Genomic DNA, 25,120 nt, shown 5'->3' with positions numbered 1-25,120 from the left:
CTGACCAGTGTCCCTTTATGAGGTAATAACTCAGGAACGCTTCAACGGATCCTAGCGGTTCTGAGATTGTTTTTTCGTGACATATTGGGCTTCATGTTAGTGGTAAATTTAGGTCAATAAATTCTGCGTTTATTTGTGATAAAAACGGAAATTTGGCGAAAATTTTGAAAATTTCGCAATTTTCACATTTTGAATTTTTATTCTGTTAAACCAGAGAGATATGTGACACAAAATAGTTAATAAATAACATTTCCCACATGTTTACTTTACATCAGCACAATTTTGGAAACAAAATTTTTTTTTGTTAGGAAGTTATAAGGGTTAAAATTTGACCAGCGATTTCTCATTTTTATAACGAAATTTACAAAACCATTTTTTTTTAGGGACCACCTCACATTTGAAGTCAGTTTTAGGGGTCTATATGGCTGAAAATACCCAAAAGTGACACCATTCTAAAAACTGCACCCCTCAAGGTACTCAAAACCACATTCAAGAAGTTTATTAACCCTTGAGGTGCTTCACAGCAGCAGAAGCAACATGGAAGGAAAAAATGAACATTTAACTTTTTAGTCACAAAAATTATCTTTTAGCAACAATTTTTTTATTTTCCCAATGGTAAAAGGAGAAACTGAACCACGAAAGTTGTTGTCCAATTTGTCCTGAGTAGGCTGATACCTCATATGTGGGGGTAAACCACTGTTTGGGCGCACGGCAGGGCTTGGAAGGGAAGGAGCGCCATTTGACTTTTTGAATCAAAAATTGGCTCCACTCTTTAGCGGACACCATGTCACGTTTGGAGAGCCCCCGTGTGCCTAAAAATTGGAGCTCCCCCACAAGTGACCCCATTTTGGAAACTAGACGCCCCAAGGAACTTCTCTAGATGCATAGTGAGCACTTTGAACCCCCAGGTGCTTCACAAATTGATCCGTAAAAATGAAAAAGTACTTTTTTTTTCACAAAAAAATTCTTTTAGCCTCAATTTTTTCATTTTCACATGGGCAACAGGATAAAATGGATCCTAAAATGTGTTGGGCAATTTCTCCTGAGTACGCCAATACCTCATATGTGGGGGTAAACCACTGTTTGGGCACATGGTAAGGCTCGGAAGGGAAGGAGCGCCATTTGACTTTTTGAATGAAAAATTATTTTCATCGTTAGCGGACACCATGTCGCGTTTGGAGAGCTCCTGTGTGCCTAAACATTGGCACTCCCCCACAAGTGACCCCATTTTGGAAACTAGACCCCCCAAGGAACTTATCTAGATGCATATTGAGCACTTTAAACCCCCAGGTGCTTCACAGAAGTTTATAATGCAGAGCCGTGAAAATAATAAATACGTTTTCTTTCCTCAAAAATAATTATTTAGCCCAGAATTTTTTAATTTTCCCAAGGGTAACAGGAGAAATTTTACCCCAATATTTGTTGTCCAGTTTCTCCTGAGTACGGTGATACCCCATATGTGGGGATAAACTACTGTTTGGGCACATGCCGGGGCTCGGAATTGAAGTAGTGACGCTTTGAAATGCAGACTTTGATGGAATGGTCTGCGGGCGTCACATTGCGTTTGCAGAGCCCCTGGTGTGCCTAAACAGTAGAAACCCCCCACAAGTGACCCCATTTTAGAAACTAGACCCCCCAAGGAACTTATCTAGATATGTGGTGAGCACTTTGAACCCCCAAGTGCTTCACAGACGTTTACAACGCAGAGCCGTGAAAATAAAAAATCATTTTTCTTTTCTCAAAAATGATGTTTTAGCAAGCATTTCTTTATTTTCACAAGGGTAACAGGAGAAATTGGACCCCAGTAATTGTTGCGCAGTTTGTCCTGAGTATGCTGGTAACCCATATGTGGGGGTAAACCACTGTTTGGGCACACGTCGGGGCTCGGAAGTGAGGGAGCACCATTTGACTTTTTGAATACAAGATTGGCTGGAATCAATGGTGGCGCCATGTTGCGTTTGGAGACCCCCTGATGTGCCTAAACAGTGGAAACCCCTCAATTCTAACGCCAACACACCCCTAACCCTTATCCCAACTGTAGCCGTAACCCTAATCACAACCCTAACCCCAACACACCCGTAACCCCAACACACCCCTAACCCTAATCACAACCCTAATTCCAACCCAACCCTAGCCCTAAGGCTATGTGCCAACGTTGCGGATTTGTATGAGATTTTTCAGCACCATTTTTGAAAAATCCGCGGGTAAAAGGCACTGCGTTTTACCTGCGGATTTACCGCGGATTTCCAGTGTTTTTTGTCCGGATTTCACCTGCGGATTCCTATTGAGGAGCAGGTGTAAAACGCTGCGGAATCCGCACAAAGAATTGACATGCTGCGGAAAATACAACGCAGCGTTCCCGCGTGGTATTTTCCGCACCATGAGCACAGCGGATTTGGCTTTCCATATGTTTACATGGTACTGTAAACCTGATGGAACTCTGCTGCGGATCCGCAGCGGCCAATCCGCACCGTGTGCACATAGCCTAATTCTAAAGGTATGTGCACACGCTGCGGAAAACGCTGCGGATCCGCAGCAGTTTCCCATGAGTTTACAGTTCAATGCAAACCTATGGAAAACAAAAATCGCTGTACACATGCTGCAGAAAAACTGCACGGAAACGCAGCGGTTTACATTCTGCAGCATGTCACTTCTTTCTGCGGATTCCGCAGCGGTTTTACAACTGCTCAAATAGAAAATCGCTGTTGTAAAACCGCATTGAAATGCGCAGAAAAAACATGGTAAATCCGCCATAAATCCGCAGCGGTTTAGCACTGCGGATTTATCAAATCCTCTGCGGAAAAATCCGCAGAGGACCAGAATACGTGTGCACATACCGAAACCCTAACCCTAACCCTACCCCTAACCCTACCCCTAGTTCTTACCCCAACCTTAGTGGGAAAAAAAAAAAATTATTTTTTTATTGTCCCTACCTATGGGGGTGACAAGGGGGGGGGGGGGGGGGGGGTCATTTACTTTTTTTTTATTTTGATCACTGAGATATAACCTATCTCAGTGATCAAAATTCACTCTGGAACGAACCTGCCGGCCGGCAGATTCGGCGGGCGCACTGCACATGCGCCCGCCATTTTGGAAGATGGCAGCGCCCAGGAAAGAAGACGGACGGTCCCCGGGAGGCCAGGTAAGTATAAGGGAGGGAGATCAGGGCACGGGGGGGGCGCCGGAGCACGGGGGGGGTGGATTGGAGCACGGAGTGGGGGATCGCTGTGCGAGCGGGTGGATCGGAGCACGGGGGGGGAAAATCGCTGTGCGGGGGGGGGATCGCTGTGCAGGGGGGGGATCGGAGTGCGGGGGGGTTTGATTGGAGCACGGGGGGAGCGGGCAGGAGGACGGGGGAGCGGAGCACAGGACCGAGGGGAGCGGACCACAGATCGGGGGGCTGGGGGGGGCGATCGGAGGAGTGGGGTGGGTGCACATTAGTGTGTCCAGCCATGGCCGATGATATTGCAGCATCGGCCATGGCTGGATTGTAATATTTCACCATTTTTTTTAGGTGAAATATTACAAATCGCTCTGATTGGCAGTTTCACTTTCAACAGCCAATCAGAGCGATCGTAGCCACGAGGGGGTGAAGCCACCCCCCCTGGGCTAAACTACCACTCCCCCTGTCCCTGCAGATCGGGTGAAATGGGAGTTAACCCTTTCACCGGATCTGCAGGGACGCGATCTTTCCATGACGCATATGCTGCGTCATGGGTCGGAATGGCACCGACTTTCATGACGCAGCGTATGCGTCAAAGGTCGGGAAGGGGTTAAAATGGCTGAAAATACCCTAACCCTACCCCTAACCCTACCCCTAGTTCTAACTGTAGTGGGGGAAAAAAAAATTTCTTTATTTTATTATTGTTACTACCTATGGGGGTGATACAGGGGGGGGAGGGGGGGGTCATTTATTTTTTTTTTTATTTTGATCACTGTGAGGTTATCACAGTGATCAAAATGTGCCTGGAACGAATCTGCCGGCCGGCAGATTCGGCGGGCGCACTGCGCATGCGCCCGCCATTTTGGAAGATGGCGGCGCCCAGGGAGAAGACGGACGGACGGACACCGGGAGGCCCGGTAAGTATAAGGGGGGAGATGAGGGCACGGGGGGGGGCGTCGGAGCACGGGGGGTGGCATTGGAGCATGGGGGTGGGATTGGGGCACGTATACGAGTCCACACGGACAAACCGCATAGTAGACCACATACGTGGTACTGCAAGTGATGTGGACTCTGATGTCATATTCCCCAAGCCCATCTGATGACTTAAACAGTCTAGCACGCTTGAGATTCCTGCATGCTAAACAGTCTCCGCATGGGAAGAACCCTGTTCTAATTGTGCCCGTCCCAAATGGTCTAGGGGTTCTTGCCACATAGTGGCTTTTAACAAGCATGTCTTTAAGGTTATTACTTTTCCTGGCAGTCATAAGGGGTTGTTGTGGAAGACATCTCCTCAAAATAGGATCGGTAGTAAGAACCGACCAGTGTTTGTTCAGTATTGACCTCATCAGATCCCATTTATGATTATATGTAGAGATAAATCTCAGTTCTCCATCAGTACCATCCCTTCCCATAGTGTCTTTCCTTCTCCTATTCACCAGCAGATCATCCCTCGAAGACCGCTTAGCTCTCATATATCCCCTCTTGATAATACGTTTACTATACCCCCTTTCCACGAATCTCTCCCCAAGGTCCACAGCCTGTCTCTCAAAAAGCGTGTCTGTAGTACAAATCCTCCTAGCTCTGAGGAATTGCCCCACGGGAATGGACCTAAGTGTGGAACGTGGATGTGAGGAGGAGGCATGCAAGAGGGCATTCACAGATGTCTCCTTGCGATATAGGTCCGTATGTATAAAACCATCCTCCTGTACCTTAAGGGTAATGTCCAAGAATGAAATTTCCTTATGATGGTAGACATACGTGAGTCGTACGTTGGAGTCGTTGTGGTTTAGCTCCGCCATAAAATTACATAAATCACTAATGGGACCCTGCCATATAAACAGCACATCATCGATGTATCTATACCACCCCACAATTTGGGGGTCGGCATGTGCGCCGGCTGAGAAGATCTCACGTTCCCAGTAACCCAAAAACAAATTAGCATAAGAAGGCGCACATGCCGCCCCCATGGCAGTCCCCTGTTTTTGAAGAAAAAATTTATCTTTAAAAGTAAAAAAATTATGAAGCAGAACAAACTCCAACAACTCCAACACCAACTCACGCATGTCAGGATCCAAATTACTATTCTCCAAGAAGAATCTGGAAGCCCTCAAGCCATCCTCATTACGGATACTGGTATATAATGATTCAACGTCTGCTGTGACAAGTGTCATATCCGCGTCCACACATAGGCCATTCAACCGTCTAAGAATATCATTAGTGTCCCTGATGTGAGAGGGCAGCGTCTCAACCTGTGGCTGCAGATAAAAATCTACAAACCGACAGACCGGATCACATAGCCCCCCCACACCAGAAACAATGGGGCGGCCAGGTGGCGAGACAGGATCCTTGTGGACCTTGGGGAGAAGGTAAAACGTGGGAATAGTGGGAGTTTGAACCAACAGTCCACCCAAGACCCTTTTGGAGATAATATTCCTCTCATATGCCATCTCCAGAATAGAACATAGTTGTTTCTGGAAAGTCGAAAGTGGACTGTGGGACAACATGGCGTACGTGTCCTTGTTACGCAGTTGCCTCATAGCCTCCCTCTCATATTTGTCCACCGGCCAAATCACCACATTACCCCCCTTATCAGCTGGCTTTACAACTACATCATCCCAAGATTTAATCTCATCCAGGGCCTTTCTTTGCAGTAGAGTGAGATTGTCCCGCTTTCTATAATTATCAAAGTTTTAAATTCCTCCGTAACCAATCGAGTGAAAATATCCACTTGGGGACAAAGTGACAAAGGGGGGAATGTGGTGCATTTGGCCGAGATGGGGGGCAATGAGGTTCTTACCACATTAGGATTGGATTCATCCTCCAAATCTTCAAGGACACGTAAGACATTAATATCAGTATTAGAAGGTTCCTCATCTGAAGGAGAGCGAGAGTGCAGTCTTCTAAGGATGATCTTGCGGGAGAAGAGATGAAGATCTTTTAATGCTACGAAAAAATTGAAATTATTAACTGGAGAAAACGAGAGCCCTAATTCTAAAACCTCAATCTGAGAGACCGAGAGAGCATGAGAAGAAAGGTTAATTACCTCCAAAGTACCAGTACGAGCTTTTTTATCGCTTTTTGGGGAGGCAATATTATTTTTCCTTTTATTATTCATACGTCCTCCTCGCCAACGACCATCTCTCCCATGCTCTCTCCTATCCCAGAGGGACCTGATGCCATCAACACCCTGGGGTGTATCCTCAACAGATGAAACCGATGATACAGAAGTGGATCTCCCCCTGAATGGTGCTTTGTTGATAAACTGGTGGCTCCTCCATCTATATACATTATTCTGCTGTTTATCTGCCAGATCACGTTGATATTTTCTGGACTTCCTCTGTACAATATCAGTTTCCCATTTTTTGAGGGAAGTATCCAATTCACTTTTAAATTTAGTGACCATATCAGTAGTCAGATGTTTATTCACCTCATCCTGTACAGTTCCAATCTCAATGTCCAATGCAGACAGTTGTTTTTCATTTGATTTGGATAACAATTCCATAAATTTATTGGAACATGTAGTGGCTGCCTCTTCCCACTGAGAGATAAAATCACTGTCATTGACAATAAATGATGGGAATACCTGGACCCTCAGGCCTCTAGGTATCAGGCCACAGATCATATATAACACTGGTCGGTTCTTACTACCGATCCTATTTTGAGGAGATGTCTTCCACAACGGCCCCTTATGACTGCCAGGAAAAGTAATAACCTTAAAGACATGCTTGTTAAAAGCCACTATGTGGCAAGAACCCCTAGACCATTTGGGACGGGCACAATTAGAACAGGGTTCTTCCCATGCGGAGACTGTTTAGCATGCAGGAATCTCAAGCGTGCTAGACTGTTTAAGTCATCAGATGGGCTTAGGGAATATGACATCAGAGTCCACATCACTTGCAGTACCACGTATGTGGTCAACTATGCGGTTGGTTACGGAGGAATTTAAAACTATTGATAATTATAGAAAGCGGGACAATCTCACTCTACTGCAAAGAAAGGCCCTGGATGAGATTAAATCTTGGGATGATGTAGTTGTAAAGCCAGCTGATAAGGGGGGTAATGTGGTGATTTGGCCGGTGGACAAATATGAGAGGGAGGCTATGAGGCAACTGCGTAACAAGGACACGTACGCCATGTTGTCCCACAGTCCACTTTCGACTTTCCAGAAACAACTATGTTCTATTCTGGAGATGGCATATGAGAGGAATATTATCTCCAAAAGGGTCTTGGGTGGACTGTTGGTTCAAACTCCCACTATTCCCACGTTTTACCTTCTCCCCAAGGTCCACAAGGATCCTGTCTCGCCACCTGGCCGCCCCATTGTTTCTGGTGTGGGGGGGGCTATGTGATCCGGTCTGTCGGTTTGTAGATTTTTATCTGCAGCCACAGGTTGAGACGCTGCCCTCTCACATCAGGGACACTAATGATATTCTTAGACAGTTGAATGGCCTATGTGTGGACGCGGATATGACACTTGTCACAGCAGACGTTGAATCATTATATACCAGTATCCGTAATGAGGATGGCTTGAGGGCTTCCAGATTCTTCTTGGAGAATAGTAATTTGGATCCTGACATGCGTGAGTTGGTGTTGGAGTTGTTGGAGTTTGTTCTGCTTCATAATTTTTTTACTTTTAAAGATAAATTTTTTCTTCAAAAACAGGGGACTGCCATGGGGGCGGCATGTGCGCCTTCTTATGCTAATTTGTTTTTGGGTTACTGGGAACGTGAGATCTTCTCAGCCGGCGCCCATGCCGCCCCCCAAATTGTGGAGTGGTATAGATACATCGATGATGTGCTGTTTATATGGCAGGGTCCCATTAGTGATTTATGTAATTTTATGGCGGAGCTAAACCACAACGACTCCAACATACGACTCACATATGTCTACCATCATAAGGAAATTTCATTCTTGGACATTACCCTTAAGGTACAGGAGGATGGTTTTATACATACGGACCTATATCGCAAGGAGACATCTGTGAATGCCCTCTTGCATGCCTCCTCCTCACATCCGCGTTCCACACTTAGGTCCATTCCCGTGGGGCAATTCCTCAGAGCTAGGAGGATTTGTACTACAGACACGCTTTTTGAGAGACAGGCTGTGGACCTTGGGGAGAGATTCGTGGAAAGGGGGTATAGTAAACGTATTATCAAGAGGGGATATATGAGAGCTATGCGGTCTTCGAGGGAGGATCTGCTGGTGAATAGGAGAAGGAAAGACACTATGGGAAGGGATGGTACTGATGGAGAACTGAGATTTATCTCTACATATAACCATAAATGGGATCTGATGAGGTCAATACTGAACAAACACTGGTCGGTTCTTACTACCGATCCTATTTTGAGGAGATGTCTTCCACAACGGCCCCTTATGACTGCCAGGAAAAGTAATAACCTTAAAGACATGCTTGTTAAAAGCCACTATGTGGCAAGAACCCCTAGACCATTTGGGACGGGCACAATTAGAACAGGGTTCTTCCCATGCGGAGACTGTTTAGCATGCAGGAATCTCAAGCGTGCTAGACTGTTTAAGTCATCAGATGGGCTTAGGGAATATGACATCAGAGTCCACATCACTTGCAGTACCACGTATGTGGTCTACTATGCGGTTTGTCCGTGTGAACTCATATACGTGGGCCTAACGTCACGTGAATTGCGTGTTCGCATTCGCGAGCACGTGAGGGACATCGAGGCGGCTCGTGATGTGGCTGATGTCAATTCCCTTAAAACGATTCCTAAGCATTTTCGTCTCAAACATAAATGCAATTCAGCTGGCTTTCAAGCATGGGGGATTGACCGAGTACAGTCTGGCATTAGGGGTGGTGACATGAAGCGTGTGCTTGCTCAGAGGGAATGCAGGTGGATCGCTATATTAGACACGGTCACGCCTGCAGGTCTCAATGAGCAAATTAGCTTTAGTTCTTTTTTGTGAAGAATGTATCCCGATTTACCGTTTTGAATGTTTGTGTGTTTTTATAATTTTTTCTGTGTTGCTTCTATTTATTTATTTATTATTTTTTCTTGTATCTTTGTTTCTTTAGTTTTTTAGTGATCAAGTTTATTATACCATCATGTGTGAAGCAATTGAATTCTGCCTTGGGCCAATGTTGAAACCATCTCTGCCTCCAATGTATTTTATCACCCGGTCAAGATTGGGAATCACATACTGTGCACTATTTTATATTATAATATGTTATGTAATATCATTAGTTTTACGTTACTGTAATTGTTGTTTATATATAATTTTGCACTTATTGTCCGTTGTATATGTTTGTGATGTCATTTATCGGTATATTCTCTGATCCATTGGCACTTTATTGCACTGTATTCACTTTATTTCCGGGGGATATGTACCCGGCTTTATTACCTTGTAGTCCTGTGTGCGCATGTCTCCGGATTGCGTGGTCCGGGGCATCGCTGAAGGCGCTGGGCGGTGACGCGTGCGTGTCAAGCACTTTTGTGGGCGGCGGTCCAGCTGACACGCAGTCGTCATCTGGCCCTGCCGGAAGTGATGCAATACCCGGCGCGGGTTTCCGGTCACATGCGCCACAATCATGGACACCTGAAGAGGAGGTATTTATACGTGGCCCATTCTATAGCACACTACCGCACCTTGAAAAAGCTGAGCGAAACGCGCGTCGGTGCTGGCGTGGCGCATGTCCGGCCTCAGTCACATTATGGGTAAGCAAGGTTGAGAAGAGAACAAAAAGTAGCAAATACACAGCAAAACCTGCTTTATTGTATTTATTTGAGACTAGCTGAAGAGCCCGGCGTTGCCTGGGCATAGTAAATATCTGGTTAGTTATAGCACCTCACTTCTCTTATTTTCCCATCACGCCTCTCATTTTCCCAATCACATCTTTCATTTTCCCCCTCATATCTCTCATTTTCTCCCTTACACCTCTCATTTTCTCCCTCACTCCCCTCATTCCCCCCTAACACTTGTCATTTCGACCTCACATCTGTCATTTTCCGATCACTCCACTATTTTCCCTCACTCCTCTTTTGACCTCACATCTGTCATTTTCCGATCACTCCACTATTTTCCCTCACTCCTCTCATTTTGCACTCACACCTTTTCATTTTCACCTCAGTAGACACATGTTTGTCATGTCCCTTATATATAGTATACACTTGTATGTCATCTCCTGTATATAGTATATACCTGTATGTCATCTCCCCTGTATATATAATATACCTGCTGTGTGTCATCTCCCCTGTATATAGTATATACCTGTATGTCATCTCCTCCTATATATAGTATATACCTGTATGTCATCTCCTTCTATATATAGTATATACCTGTATGTCATCTCCTCCTGTATATAGTATATACCTGTGTGTCATCTCCCCTGTATATAGTATATATCTGTGTGTCATCTCCTCCTGTATATAGTATGCGCGTGGCGAGTTTTGAGTGGCGACTTTTGTGTTTTGACTTTTATGTGGCGAGGTTGGTGTATTTGTGGTGAAATGTGTGCTGAGGGTAATATGTGTTCAAGCACGTGGTAGTGTGTGGCGCATTTTGTGTGTGTTCATATCCCCGTGTGTGGTGAGTATCCCATGTCGGGGCCCCACCTTAGCAACTGTACGGTATATACTCTTTGGCGCCATCGCTCTCATTCTTTAAGTCCCCCTTGTTCACATCTGGCAGCTGTCAATTTGCCTCCTACACTTTTCCTTTCATTTTTTCTCATTATGTAGATAGGGGCAAAATTGTTTGGTGAATTGGAAAGCGTGGGGTTAAAATTTCACCTCACAACGTAGCCTATGACGCTCTCAGAGTCCAGACGTGTGACTGTGCAGAATTTTGTTTCTGTAGCTGCGACGCCGCCAACACTTTTCCTTTCACTTTTTTCCCCATTATGTAGATAGGGGCAAAATTGTTTGGTGAATTGGAAAGCGTGGGGTTAAAATTTCACCTCACAACGTAGCCTATGACGCTCTCAGGGTCCAGACGTGTGACTGTGCAAAATTTTTTTGCTGTAGCTGCGACGCTTCCAACAGTTTTCCTTTCACTTTTTTCCCCATTATGTAGATAGGGGCAAAATTGTTTGGTGAATTGGAACGCGCGGGGTTAAAATTTCGCCTCACAACATAGCCTATGACGCTCTCGGGGTCCAGACGTGTGACTGTGCAAAATTTTGTGGCTGTAGCTGCGACGGTGCAGATGCCAATCCCGGACATACACACACACACACACACACACACACACACACACACACACACACACACACACACACACACATTCAGCTTTATATAGTAGATTATACCGGCAGAAAACAAAACATAGAAAAAAGCGCAATGTGTGAAAATAGTTTTAAAGGGTTTGTTGTAACCAACTTATCCCCTATTGATAGGATAGTGAATAATTGGGGGTGATCCTCACCGATTAGAAACAGACATCTGAATGGGGCAGAGATCGAACATATACACTTCACCTTCAGTCAGGATCTATGGGAATAGCAGAAATAGCTGCAAGCTGCCAGTCCATACCTTTATGGACTGTGCTGGAGTGTGCATGCCCAGCCCTTACGCCATATAAATGGGGCTCTATAGAATTCTGTTATCCCTGCAGGTGGAACCCCATTGATAAATAGGTTATCCCTATAATTCAATCAAATTCTTAATCAAATCAAGTTACTATTTATTACGCCAGTTTCCCGCCATTTTGAATGGAAATGGCTCGGAGACGGATCTCCCAAGGTTCTATCCATAACATGCTATATGAACACATTCAGTATAGGAGTTCCCTGTGTATATGCTGAAAATCAGTACATACTGCGCAATAGAAAGCTGCCCCCCCACCCCAACATGAATATCTATGGGTAACTGGCATACATTACCAGAATTGGGTATATCCATGTACAGCAGTAAGAATGATCGTATTAGGCTCTATTCACACAGGGGTGTATGTCAGGAGGGTTTATCAAGCTGTTGCTTCATGATGCAAGTTTATTGACCTTAAGTACAATGAAGAGGTTACTGCTAATTTAGTGAAAAATTCTGCCCCTGATCACTCCTAACTGGTATTCATTTAACAACCTCCTCTTATCTATCTTTGGAAGAAACTTTAACTTGAGGTAATTTGTTAAATGTAGTCACCTTTGCAGAGGTTTCAAACCAGGCAACAAAACCATTTTCTTTACAGAAGTGGTCCATCTGAGAGGGACTCTGTGTGCTGTTCTCTCTTTTTTGGTCACATTTATTTGCAAGAAGAATAGCAGGTATGGGACCACCATTCGGAAGGTGAACTTTGTTATCCAGGTCAGTTTTCCACTTTGTGATGGCTTCAAAGGTGGAACCTCGGGTTACATCAAAAACTACAAAGGCACCCACTGCTTCCTTGTAGTACACTCTGGTCATGTTCCCGAACCTTTCTTGTCCTAGGGAAAAAAAAAAAAAAGATAAATTAGAAAAAAAAAAAAACGTACAAAGCTGTGCTATCTTAATTCAGTGTGATCTCACAAAATGATGTTGCTAGAACAAAAGTGGAGAGAAATGTCGACAGTATTTAGCAAGGTAAATACATTTCCACTAGAAAACGGATTTTCCATTTGTGACCCACTAGTGATATCCTGAGATTGGATCTGTCAAGCTAGGGAAGGTACTCCTAATTTCTTGCGCCAAAATACACCCAATTTCTTTTAGCTTTGCTTCACCAGCTACTGTGATCTTAAAATGTAAGCCACAAGTGACCTAAAGCAGTGTTCCCCAACTACAGTCCTCAAGAGCCACCAAGAATTCAGGATTTCTAAGATAAGGACAGAGCTGTAGTTGTGCAACATGGACCAAAAGCAGTCTATTAAAAAAAAATATATAAATATTTCTGGTTGCACAATATTTAACCTTTAATTTTTTGTAAAAAGGTCTTATACTTGTTGCGTAAGCATCTTATCTTTTCTACTGTGAGCTCAGAGGGATCATAGGCTTCCCCTTCTTACATAGGGACTAAGCCATCTGCCATCTCCTTTCATAGCTTATAGCCTAGTGCAAGGGCATCTCCCTTCTGTTTGTGGGTACTAATCTGGGTTTTTTGGTGAATAAAAAGGCCTTTGAACATTAAGAGGATTCTTAAAGAGGACCTATCACCAAAATTGTTCATGTTGAACTGACATTATAATAGTGGCTGAAGAGTGGAATAGGATTTTTTCTGCTTTAAAGGGAACCCGTCACCCTCAAAATCAAAGGCAAGCTATGCCCACCAGCTTCAGGGGCTTGTCTACAGCATTCTGGAAAGCTGTAGATAAGCCCCCGATGTATCCTGAAGGATGAGAAAAAAAAAGGTTATACTATACTCACCCAGGGGCGGTCCCGGGTCCGATGGGTGTCAGTCCGGTCCCTCCCATCTTCTTACGATGACGTCCTCTTCTTGCATTCACGTCGCAGCTCCAGCGTACTTTGTGTGCCCTGTTGAGGGCAAAGTACTGCAGTGTGCAGGCGCCGGGAAAGGTCAGAGAGGCCCGATGAATGCACTCTGCAGTACTTTGTCTGCCCTGTTGAGGACAGAGCAAAGTTCGTCTGCGCAGGAGCCGCAGCGTGACTACAAGAAGAGGACATCGTAAGAAGATGGGAGGCCCCACACAAGACCGCGACGCCCATCGGACCAGAACCGGACCGGGACCGCCCCTGGGTGAGTATAATCTCTTTTTCTCATCTTTCAGGATACATCGGGGGCTTATTTACAGCATTCCAGAATGCTGTAGATAAGCCCCTGATGCCAGTGGGCTTAGTTCACCTTCGATTTTGGGGGTGACAGGTTCCTTTTAAGTCGCCTTTCATTGCCAAAATATTAGCAAAGTATTTGGCACCTCTCTGGACAGGCCGTGTTGGCAGGAGCTGTACAGCAGGTGACTGGGCAAGGAGAGGTTGATAGATGGTTTAATGGCTTGTAATATGACACAGCTAAACTATGCTGCCCCGCCCACCGCAGGGACCTTAGCTGAAAGGTTAGTTATCTGTGCTTTCTAATCATACAGGAGGTTAAACCAGGAGATCAGAGATGCCTTATTATATATATTGAGATATCTGCTCTAAGCTATAGTAGAGAAAGTTTTCTCCTGGTTGTTGCTGTGCTCTAACTAATCAGCATCATGTGGTGGCAAGAAGTGCATGCCCGCAGCAAAAATCTCTGATAACTCACCAAGTGCCACACACCTTATTTACAGATATCTGTGATAGAAAGGTGAAGCTTAACCCCTTCCCGACCTTTGACGCCACGTAGGAGTCATGAAAGTCGGTGCCAATCCGACCTGTGACGCCTATGTGGCGTCATGGAAAGATCACGTCCCTGCAGATCGGGTGAAAGGGCTAACTCCAATTTCACCCGATCTGCAGGGACAGGGGGAGTGGAACTTCAGCCCAGGGGGGGTGGCTTCACCGCTGTAAATCCGCAGGTAAAAAGCAGTGCCTTTTACCTGCGGATTTTTCAAAAATTGTGCGGAAAAATCTCACAAATCCGCAACGTGGGCACATAGCCTTAGGGTTAGGGTTGGAATTAGGGCTAGGGTTGGAAATAGGGTTAAGATTAGGCTTGTGGTTAGGGTTATGGATAGGGTTAGGGGTGTGTAGGGGTTAAAGTTGTGGTTAGGGTTGGGATTAGGGTTAGGGATGTGTTGGGCTTAGAGTTGTGATTAGGGTTATGGCTACAGTTGGGATAAGGGTTAGGGGTGTGTTGGGGTTAGTGTTGGAGGTAGAATTGAGGGGTTTCCACTGTTTAGGCACATCAGGGGTCTCCAATCGCAACATGGCGCCACCATTGATTCCAGCCAATCTTGCGTTCAAAAAGTCAAATGGTGCTCCCTCCCTTCCGAGCCCCGACGTGCGCCGAAACAGTGGTTTACCCCCACATATGGGGTACCAGCGTACACAGGACAAACTGGGCAACAACGATTGGGGTCCGATTTCTCCTGTTACCCTTGCGAAAATAAAAAAATGCTTGCTAAAACATAATTTTTGAGGAAAGAAAAATTATTTTTTATTTTCACGGCTCTGCGTTATAAACTTCTGTGAAGCACTTGGGGGTTGAAAGTGCTCACCACACATCTAGATAAGTTCCTTGGGGGGTCAAGTTTCCAAAATGGGGTCACTTGTGGGGGGTTTCTACTGTTTAGGCACACCAGGGGCTCTGCAAACGCAACGTGACGCCCGCAGACCATTCCATCAAAGTCTGCATTTCAAAAGTCACTACTTCCCTTCCGAGCCCCGACATGTGCCCAAACAGTGGTTTACCCCCACATATGGGGTATCAGTGTACTCTTGACAAACTGGGCAACAAATATTAGGGTCCAATTTCTCCTGTTACCCTTGTGAAATTAAAAAGTTGCTTGCTAAAACATCTTTTTTGGAGGAAAGAAAAATGATTTTTTATTTTCACGGCTCTGCGTTGTAAACTTCTGTGAAGCACTTTGGGGTTCAAAGTGCTCAACACATATCTAGATAAGTTCCATGGGAGGTCTAGTTTCCAAAATGGGGTCACATGTGGGGGAGCTCCAATGTTTAGGCACACAGGGGCTCTCCAAAAGCGACATGGTGTCCGCTAACGATTGGAGCTAATTTTTCATTCAAAAAGTCAAATGGCACTCCTTACCTTCCGAGCCCTGCCGCGTGCCCAAACAGTGGTTTACCCCCACATGTGAGGTATCAGTGTACTCAGGAGAAATTGTCCAACACATTTTAGGATCTATTTTATCCTGTTGCCCATGTGAAAATGAAAAAATTGAGGTTAAAATAAATTTTGTGTGAAAAAAAAAGTACTTTTTCATTTTTACGGATCAATTTGTGAAGCACCTGGGGGTTTAAAGTGCTCACTATGCATCTAGAAAAGCTCCTTGGGGGGGTCTAGTTTCCAAAACGGGGTCACTTGTGGGGGAGCTCCAATGTTTAGGCACACAGGGGCTCTCCAAACGCGACATGGTGTCCGCTAAAGATTGGAGCCAATTTTTCATTGAAAAAGTCAAATGGCGCTCCTTCCCTTCAGAGCCCTGTAGTGCGCCCAGACAGTGGTCCCCCCCCACATATGAGGTATCGGCGTACTCGGGACAAATTTTACAATAACGTTTGGGGTCCAGTTTCTCCTTTTACCCTTGGGAAAATAAAAAAATTGTTGCTAAATCATTTTCGTGACTAAAAAGTTAAATGTTCATTTTTTCCTTCCATGTCGCTTCTGCTGCTGCGAAGCACCTGTAGGGTTAATAAACTTCTTAAATGTGGTTTTGAGTACCTTGAGGGGTGCAGTTTTTAGAATGGTGTCACTTTTGGGTATTTCCAGCCATATAGACCCCTAAAACTGACTTCAAATGTGAGGTGGTCCCTAAAAAAAATTGTTTTGTAAATTTCGTTGTAAAAATGAGAAATCGCTGGTCAAATTTTAACCCTTATAACTTCCTAGCAAAAAAAAATTTTGTTTCCAAAATTGTGCTGATGTAAAGTAGACATGTGGGAAATGTTATTTATTAACTATTTTGTGTCACATAACTCTCTGGTTTAACAGAATAAAAATTCAAAATTTGAAAATTGCGAAATTTTCAAAATTTTAGCCAAATTTCCATTTTTTTCACAAATAAAACGCAAATATTATTGACCTAAATTTACAACTATCATGAAGCCCAATATGTCACGAAAAAACATTCTCAGAACAGTGACGATCCGTTGAAGCGTTCCCGAGTTATTACCTCATAAAGGGACACTGGTCAGAATTGCAAAAAACGGCCAGGTCATTAAGGTCAAAATAGGCTGGGTCATGAAGGGGTTAAAAAAAAGGGGGGGGGAGTGGTTTTATTCTGCTCTGCAGTTACTATTACATTTGGGAGTCTAGTTCAATGTGAAAAATCTGGTGTAAGGTCCTTTTTAAGACAACTAGAAAGTGATGCAAGTTTTTGAAGCAATATATTACAAGGCTTTAAAATTATGTTTTTTGTGTGAAAATTGCTTTCTAGTATAGAAAAACTATCAGTTGCACTGTAAGGGTATGTGCACACGTAGAATGGTCCACTGCTGATTTTTCCGCAGTGGATTTGATAAGTCTGCAGGGCAAAAACGCTGCGTTTTTGCTGCGGATTTACCGCGTTTTTTTTGCGGATTTCACTGCAGTTTTGCAACTGCCATTTTCTATAGGAGCAGGTGTAAAACCACTGCGGAATCCGCAGAAATAAGTGACATGCTGCGGAATGTAAACCGCTGCGTTTCCAGGCGTTTTTTCCCGCGGCATGTGCAGCGTTTTGGGTTTTCCATAGGTTTACATTGTAATGTAAACTCATGGGAAACTGCGGCGGAAATGCTGCGGATCCACAGCAAAATCCGCATCGTGTGCACATAACCTAAGGCTTTGTTTCACGATCAGTATTTGGAGGGTTTTTGACATTGTAGAATTTCTGCACCTATTATGTAAATTAGCTTACTTGCACTGTTTCATTGCATTTGTGTGTATCTTTTAAACATGTGTTTTTATCATGTTTTTGAAGATGCATTTTTTTTTTGTTTGTTGTGTCATGCTTTAAATAAAGCAGTTTAATTTTTGAAGCTTCCTGGTATTTAACATTCTTAAGTGCAGATGCGCTTGTGATGCATTTCCGCAGAAGAACACACTAAAAACTAATTTGCGTTTTTTTTTTACCTGAAGATTTTTCGCATCTAATGCAAGTCTATGGAGACATTCCGCACAGAAAACTCAGCATTCCCTCAAGAGAATGATCAAAGTGTTGAACTAAGAACTTCATGTTCAGTAATATATATTTTGCTTAGCTGCATTATATCAACATATGAATTTTTGAAAGTGCGGTTCATGCTTTTTTTTTTTTTTTTTTGGTGTATAGCATGTTCGTTCCCCTTTCTTGGACCAGCACTCCTCCCATTTGGCACAGGTGATTTTAAATTAGCAGGAGACTGGAAGGAAATGGTCCCAGCCTAGTTTTGCTCTCACTTGAGAGCTTGAAGAAGCCGAGTTTCAATGCTCCTTTCATTTGGTGTTGGTGATGTGTGGCAGCCATGGTTGCTGTGGTTTTTTGCTGGTGGGGTCGTTGTGGTCTGGAGTCATGACGAATAAGTCTTGCAGCATGGGTGCTGTGAGGAGGCACCAGGCTGCCGCCCTGCTGGTACATTGTTGCTGCGGCGGTGGTCAACGCACAACTCCACTCCGTTAAAGCGATAGGAACCCACTGAGAGGTTCGCTGTGACGCAACATACAGTTTGATCAGAATGTTAAATTAAGAACCTCCTGTTCAGTAATGTATATTTTGCCTAGCAGCATTAGATCAACGTATGAATTTTTGGTGGTGCGGTTCATGCTATTTTTTGGTGTATTCCTGCAAGAGAAACAGACATGCGGCGGATTGGAAAACCGCACTGCAGGCGTGTTTCCGCAGCATAAAAGAAGTACCTAATTGGGATTTATAGAAATCCTATCTAGTTTGCTGGTACGGTCAGGCTATGTGCACACGCTGCGGATCTGCAGCTGTTTTCCATGCGGTGTACAGTACCATGTAAACGTATGGAAAACAAAATCTGCAGTGCACATGCTGTGGAAACAAAAACGTGCGGAAACGCAGCAGTCTTTTTTCCGCAGCATGTCAATTCTTTGTACGGATTCCGCAGCGGTTTACAACTGCTCCACAATAGAAATCCGCAGGTGTAAAACCGCAGAAAAACCGCAGTAAATCTGCAGTGCGGTTTACCTGAGGATTTACCAAAAACAGTGCGGAAAAATCCACACACCATTCCGCAACGTGTGCACATACCCTAAAACACGATAAAAGCTCATTGTGGGCACACAACCTAAGGGTATGTGCACAAAATCTTATGTGTTGGCATACCCACATCGTTTTTTTTTTTTCGGCAGTTTTCCCTGAAGAGTTTTCTCTGACGGCATGTATGTATTTTTTAATGCCATACATAACTTAGAGGCATCTAAGCAAAATTTACAAGAATGGTCAGAAAAAAAGAGAAAAGGCGCTCCAAGTGTGTAACACTCAAAATACAGACCGCAAAAAAAAAAAATAAAAAAATTGTATATCCTCACTTGCCTGGGTTGTGATCTAGCACAAAATTTTATGACTCGCAAGCCAGTGGGAAGAAACATTCAAAATAAAACAGAAAAAAGTAGTGATTTCCATGCGCCGCCACAAAGTGAAGGCAAGGGGATATATTCTCTGGATCTTTCTTCATTCAAGGATATTGAAATTGGGTTGACTCCATCAGGTATACTATGTTATACAGAGCCACATCTACTATATGATTGTCTAAGGGTCACTTCCGTCTTTCTGTCTGTCACGGATATTCATTGGTCGCGGCCTCTGTCTGTCAAGGAAATCCAAGTTGCTGATTGGTCGTGGCAAAACAGCCACGACCAATCAGCGACGGGCACAGTCCGGACGAAAATGGCCACTCCTTACTCCCCGCAGTCACTGCCTGGCGCCCGCATACTCCTCTTCAGCCACCGCTAACACAGGGTTAATGCCGGCGGTAACAGACCGCGTTATGCCGCGGGTAACGAACTCCGTTACTGCCGCTATTAACCTTGTGTGTCCCCAACTTTTTACTATTGATGCTGCCTATGCGGCATCAATAGTAAAAAAATGTAATGTTAAAAATAATAAAAAAACAAAACCTGCTATTCTCACCCTCCGTTGTCCGCAGAGCCAGCCGCCATCTTCCGTTTCCGGCGATGCATTGCGAAATTACCCAGAAGACTTAGCGGCCTTGCGAGACTGCTAAGTCATCTGGGTAATTTCGCAATGCATCCTGGGAACGGAAGATGGCGGCAGCCGTGCGCTACAAGGGGCCCTCGGATCCGAAGGCGAGTATTTTTATTTTTTAACCTGTGACATATGTGGCTGGGCAATATACTACGTAGCTGGGCAATATAGTACGTGGCTGGGCAATATACTATGTGGACATGCATATTCTAGAACAGGGGTCCCCAACTCCAGTCCTCAAGGCCCACCAACAGGTCATGTTTTCAGGATTTCCTTTGCATTGCACAGGTGCTGCAATTATTACCTGGGCAAGACTAAGGAAATCCTGAAAACATGACATGTTGGTGGGCCTTGAGGACAGGAGTTGGGGACCCCTGTTCTAGAATACCCGATGCGTTAGAATCAGGCCACCATCTAGTCCCTTATAAAGGGGTGGGAAGAAACTTCTTTACAGCCCAAAACAGTAAATTAAAAACAATTTATGCAAATCCCCTATGTAGAATTCGCAGCAAGGAAGTTTGTTTTGTATAAATGGGAATTGTGTTGAGTACCTTATTTTGCGGACTATAAGATTGACCATACCACAAGACGTCGTCTTCTAGTCCAAATTTTTGGTAACTTACCAGGAACGGGGAGGGGGGCGGCGCAGGATCACAGGAGGTATGGTTGCTGCTGATGCTAGAAGCAGACCGTGAGTGGGATGATATCACCAGCCCCAGGCTGAAAGGAGGGGTTGTTCCGGTGGTGCGAAGCTACGGGTCCTGGGCTTAAAAAAAAAATATTTCGGCAGTGAGGTCTGAGAAGAGTCCTACGCTCTGCCCACTGATTCCTGGCAGCAAGCTTCCGGAAAATGGCCGCCGGAGGCGACGCATGCGACATGCGAAAATGTAAATCTTGGCTCAATGACTAGCAGATATCTAAATCTGCACATGTGTACCCTCCGGCAGCCATTTTAGAACTAGTTGTAACAGCGCTCGCACTGACCTCCATTGGGTCTGAACTCAGATGACCTGTCTGAATGCACAGTGTGCGAACTCTCATGCTCACGGCGGCGTGCCTTCATCAGGGGGAGTCGATATTAACCCCTTAGCGACCGCCGATACGCCTTTTAACGGCGGCCGCTAAGGGTACTTAAACCACAGCGCCGTTAATTAACGGCGCTGTGGAAAAAGTGAATAGCGCCCCCCAGAGGCCGATTTTCTCCGGGGTCTCGGCTGCCGGGAGTAGCCGAGACCCCAGAGAACATGATTCGGGGTTTTTTTAACCCAACCCGCATTTGCGATCGCCGGTAATTAACCGTTTACCGGCGATCGCAAAAAAAAACAAACCGCGATCTCTTTTTAATTTCTCTGTCCTCCGATGTGATCGCACATCGGAGGACAGAGAAAAGGGGTCCCAGGTGGCCCCCCAATACTCACCTAGCTCCCCCGATGCTCCTCGTGGCTCCCGGTGGGCGCCGCCATCTTCAAAATGGCGGGCGCATGCGCAGTGCGCCCGCCGGCCGGCCCCGCGAGAATCTTTGGGGTCTCGGCTGCCGGGGGTAGCCGAAACCCCAAAGAGCATGATCGGGGTCGGTTTTACCGACCCCTGTTTTGCGATCGCCGGTAATTAACTGTTTACCGGCGACCGCAAAAAAAAAAAAAAAAAAAAAAAAAAGTAAAGTGTAATTCTCTGTCCTCTGATGTGATCGCACATCAGAGGACAGAGAAATAGGGGGATTCGGGGACCCTACAATACTCACCTGTGTCCCTGGATCCTCTTGCTGCTCCTCCTGGCCGCCGGCAGAAGAAAATGGCGGGCGCATGCGCAGTGCGCCCGCCATCTGTCTCCATCTGCCGGCCGGCAGGAGAACAGCAGTTGGGGCTAAAATTAGGGTTAGGGTTAGGTGTAGGGTTAGGGGTAGGGTTAGGGCTAGGGTTAGGGCTAAATTTAGGGTTAGGGTTGGGGCTAAATTTAGGGTTAGGCTTCTTTCACACTTACGTCGGTACGGGGCCGTCGCAATGCGTCGGCCCGACATACCGACGCACGTTGTGAAAATTGTGCACAACGTGGGCAGCAGCTGTAGTTTTTCAACGCATCCGCTGCCCAAATCTATGTCCTGGGGAGGAGGGGGCGGAGTTACGGCCACGCATGCGCGGTCAGAAATGGTGGATGCGACGTACAAAAAAACGTTTCATTGAACGTTTTTTGTGCCGACGGTCCGCCAAAACACAACTGATCCAGTGCACGACGGACGCGACGTGTGGCCATCCGTCACGATCCGTCGGCAATACAAGTCTATGGGCAAAAAACGCATCCTGCGGGCACATTTGCAGGATCCGTTTCTTGTCCAAAACGACGGATTGCGACGGAATGCCAAACGACGCAAGTGTGAAAGTAGCCTTAGGGCTAGGGTTAGGGTTAAAATTAGGGCTAGGGTTGGGGCTAAAGTTAGGGTTAGAGCTGGGATTAGGGTTAGGGTTTGGATTAGGGTTGGTATTAGGGTTAGGGTTGGCATTAGGGTTACGCTTGGGATTAGGGTTAGGTTTGGGATTAGGGTTAAGGTTAGGGTTGTGATTAGGGGTGTATCGGGATTAGGGTTAGGTTTGAGGTTAGGGTTGAGATTAGGATTAGGGGTGTGTTGGATTTAGGGTTTTGATTAGGGTTATGGTTAGGGTTGACATTAGGGTTGTTTTGGGGTAAGGGTTGTGATTATGGTTAGGGTTAGTGATTAGGATTATGGATCAGGTTGGGATTAGGGTTAGGGGTGTGTTGGGGTTAGGGTTGGAGCTAGAATTGGGGGGTTTCCACTGTTTAGGTACATCAGGGGGTCTCCAAACACGACAGCCAATTTTGCGCTCAAAAAGTCAAATGGTGCTCCCTCCCTTCTGAGCTCTGCCGTGCGCCCAAACAGTGGTTTACCCCCACATATGGGGCATCAGCGCACTCGGGATAAATTGGACAACAACTTCTGGGGTCCAATTTCTCTTGTTACCCTTGTGAAAATAAAAACTTGGGGGCTACAATATCTTTTTTGTGAAAAAAAAAAATATTTTTTATTTTCACGACTCTGCATTATAAACTTCTGTGAAGCACTTGGGCATTCAAGGTCCTCACCACACATCTAGATAAGTTCCATGGGGGGTCTAGTTTCCAAAATGGGGTCACTTGTGGGGGATTTCTACTGTTTAGGCACATCAGGGGCTCTCCAAACGCGACATGGCGTCCGATCTCAATTCCAGCCAATTCTACATTGAAAAAGTAAAACGGCACTCTTTCTCTTCCAAGCTCTGCGGTGCGCCCAAACAGTGGTTTACCCCCACATATTGGGTATCGACGTACTCAGGAGAAATTGCACAACAAAATTTATGGTTACATTTCTGTTTTTACACTTGTGAAAATAAAAAAAATGGTTCTGAATTAAGATGTTTGCAAAAAAAAGTTAAATGTTCATTTTTTCCTTCCACATTGTTTCAGTTCCTGTGAAGCACTTAAAGGGTTAATAAACTTCTTGAATGTGGTTTTGAGCACCTTGAGGGGTGTAGTTTTTAGAATGGTGTCACACTTCATTATTTTCTATCATATATACCCCTCAAAATGACTTCAAATGTGATGTGGTCCCTAAACAAAAATGGTGTTGTAAAAATGAGAAATTGCTGGTCAACTTTTAACCCTTATAACTCCCTAACAAAAAAAATTTTTGTTTCCAAAATTGTGCTGATGTAAAGTAGACATGTGGGAAATGTTATTTATTAACTATTTTTCGTGACATATCTCTCTGATTTAAGGGCATAAAAATACAAAGTTTGAAAATTGCAAAATGTTACAAATTTTCGCCATATTTCCGTTTTTTTCATAAATAATCGCAAGTAATATCGAAGAAATGTTACCATTAACATGAAGTACAATATGTCACGAAAAAACAATCTCAGAATCAGCGGGATCCGTTGAAGCGTTCCAGAGTTATAACCTCATAAAGTGACAGTGGTCAGAATTGCAAAAATTGGCCTGGTCATTAAGTACCAAATTGGCTCTGTCACTAAGGGGTTAATAGCCTGGAAAGCTCCATGGGTATCACTCCCTTTCCAGGCTATAAACATCTGCCCATAGTGGTCCTCTTTCTCTCTGCTGTTTAATAAAACTTTGGGGGACCCCACGTTTTTTTTTTTTTTTTTTTACAAAATTATGTATAAATTAAAAACATGTACAGTAAGGTGCACAAAAACTAACCAATATTAATATATATTCAGATATAAGTCTGGTCATGCTATGATTTTACTGTCGGAGAAACAAGGATAATCACAGCATGCTGCAATTTTTTTTTTTTTAGCCCGATCTGAGCAGAAAAAAAATCAAATAAAAAAATAACGCAGGTGAGCAGCGACTCCGATTAACATTAGAGTGCAAAGGAGTATGAACCCTTATTAAGATTGATATGTAGATATTGTAGTGAATTGCTATATTATCTGGTGTATCAGGTTTTCACCTTGAAAAATTAATTCCGATTTGGAGTACTTGGTTGGTCAAACATCCTGAGATTTTTTTTTAAAGTGCAAACACATTACTTGTCCTGATATTGCCGACTATACACAGGATTTTTCCTACAACTGATCACATGCATGTGTAAGCCTAACCTCAAACTCATAGGACCAAATCCCTTATGAACCACGTGAAGGTCACAAGATATCGATAAGATGAGGATATACCAGTTTTAATTTAAAGGGCCACTGTCACCCCCTCCAGCCGTTATAAACTAAAAGAGCCACCTTGTGCAGCAGTAATGCTGCATTCTAACAAGGTGGCTCTTTTAGTTTTTGGTGCATGTATTCCCCAAATAAAGCGTTATTACTTCTCCAAAATACCTGTCTTCATCCAGGGAGGCAGGTATATATATATATATATTTGTCTAAGGATCACTTCCGTCTGTCTGTCCTTCTGTCACGGTTATTCGTTCGCTGATAGGCAGCTGCCGCGACCAGTCATGGCTGCCGCGACCAATCAGCGACGGCCACGGCCAGATTAGTCCCTCCCCTGCACTCACTGCCCGGCTCCCGCTCCGTAATCCCCTCCACTCACCGCTCACACAGGGTTAATGGCAGCGGTAACGGCCCGCGGTGAAACGCACTCAGTTACCGCTGCTATTAACCCTGTGTGTCCCCAACTATTTACTATTAAAAATAGGTCATGTTAAAAATAATTAAAAAACAAAACAAAAAACCTGCTATACTCACCCTCCGCCGCCTTTCCTGCGCCTCGCCACGCTCCCGGGACCGCTCCATTGCAAG

At 44.7% G+C, this 25,120-nt stretch overlaps 1 protein-coding gene across 1 annotated transcript in view; it reads right to left on the bottom strand.

Moving 5' to 3' along the window:
• The window catches only part of RAB32 (RAB32, member RAS oncogene family), a 104,032-nt gene that overhangs the window by 11,561 nt on the left and 67,351 nt on the right, over positions 1 to 25,120 (bottom strand). Inside the window, exon 2 of the mRNA XM_069769161.1 lies at positions 12,271 to 12,551. Coding sequence (XP_069625262.1) covers positions 12,271 to 12,551 — 281 coding nt within the window. The remainder of the gene's footprint in view (positions 1 to 12,270; positions 12,552 to 25,120) is intronic.

The sequence above is a fragment of the Ranitomeya imitator genome, chromosome 5, assembly GCF_032444005.1.
Source record: "Ranitomeya imitator isolate aRanImi1 chromosome 5, aRanImi1.pri, whole genome shotgun sequence".
Taxonomy (NCBI): Eukaryota; Metazoa; Chordata; class Amphibia; order Anura; family Dendrobatidae; genus Ranitomeya; species Ranitomeya imitator.
The sequence above is the reverse complement of the archived record's forward strand: the minus strand, read 5'-3'. Positions and strand labels throughout refer to the sequence as shown.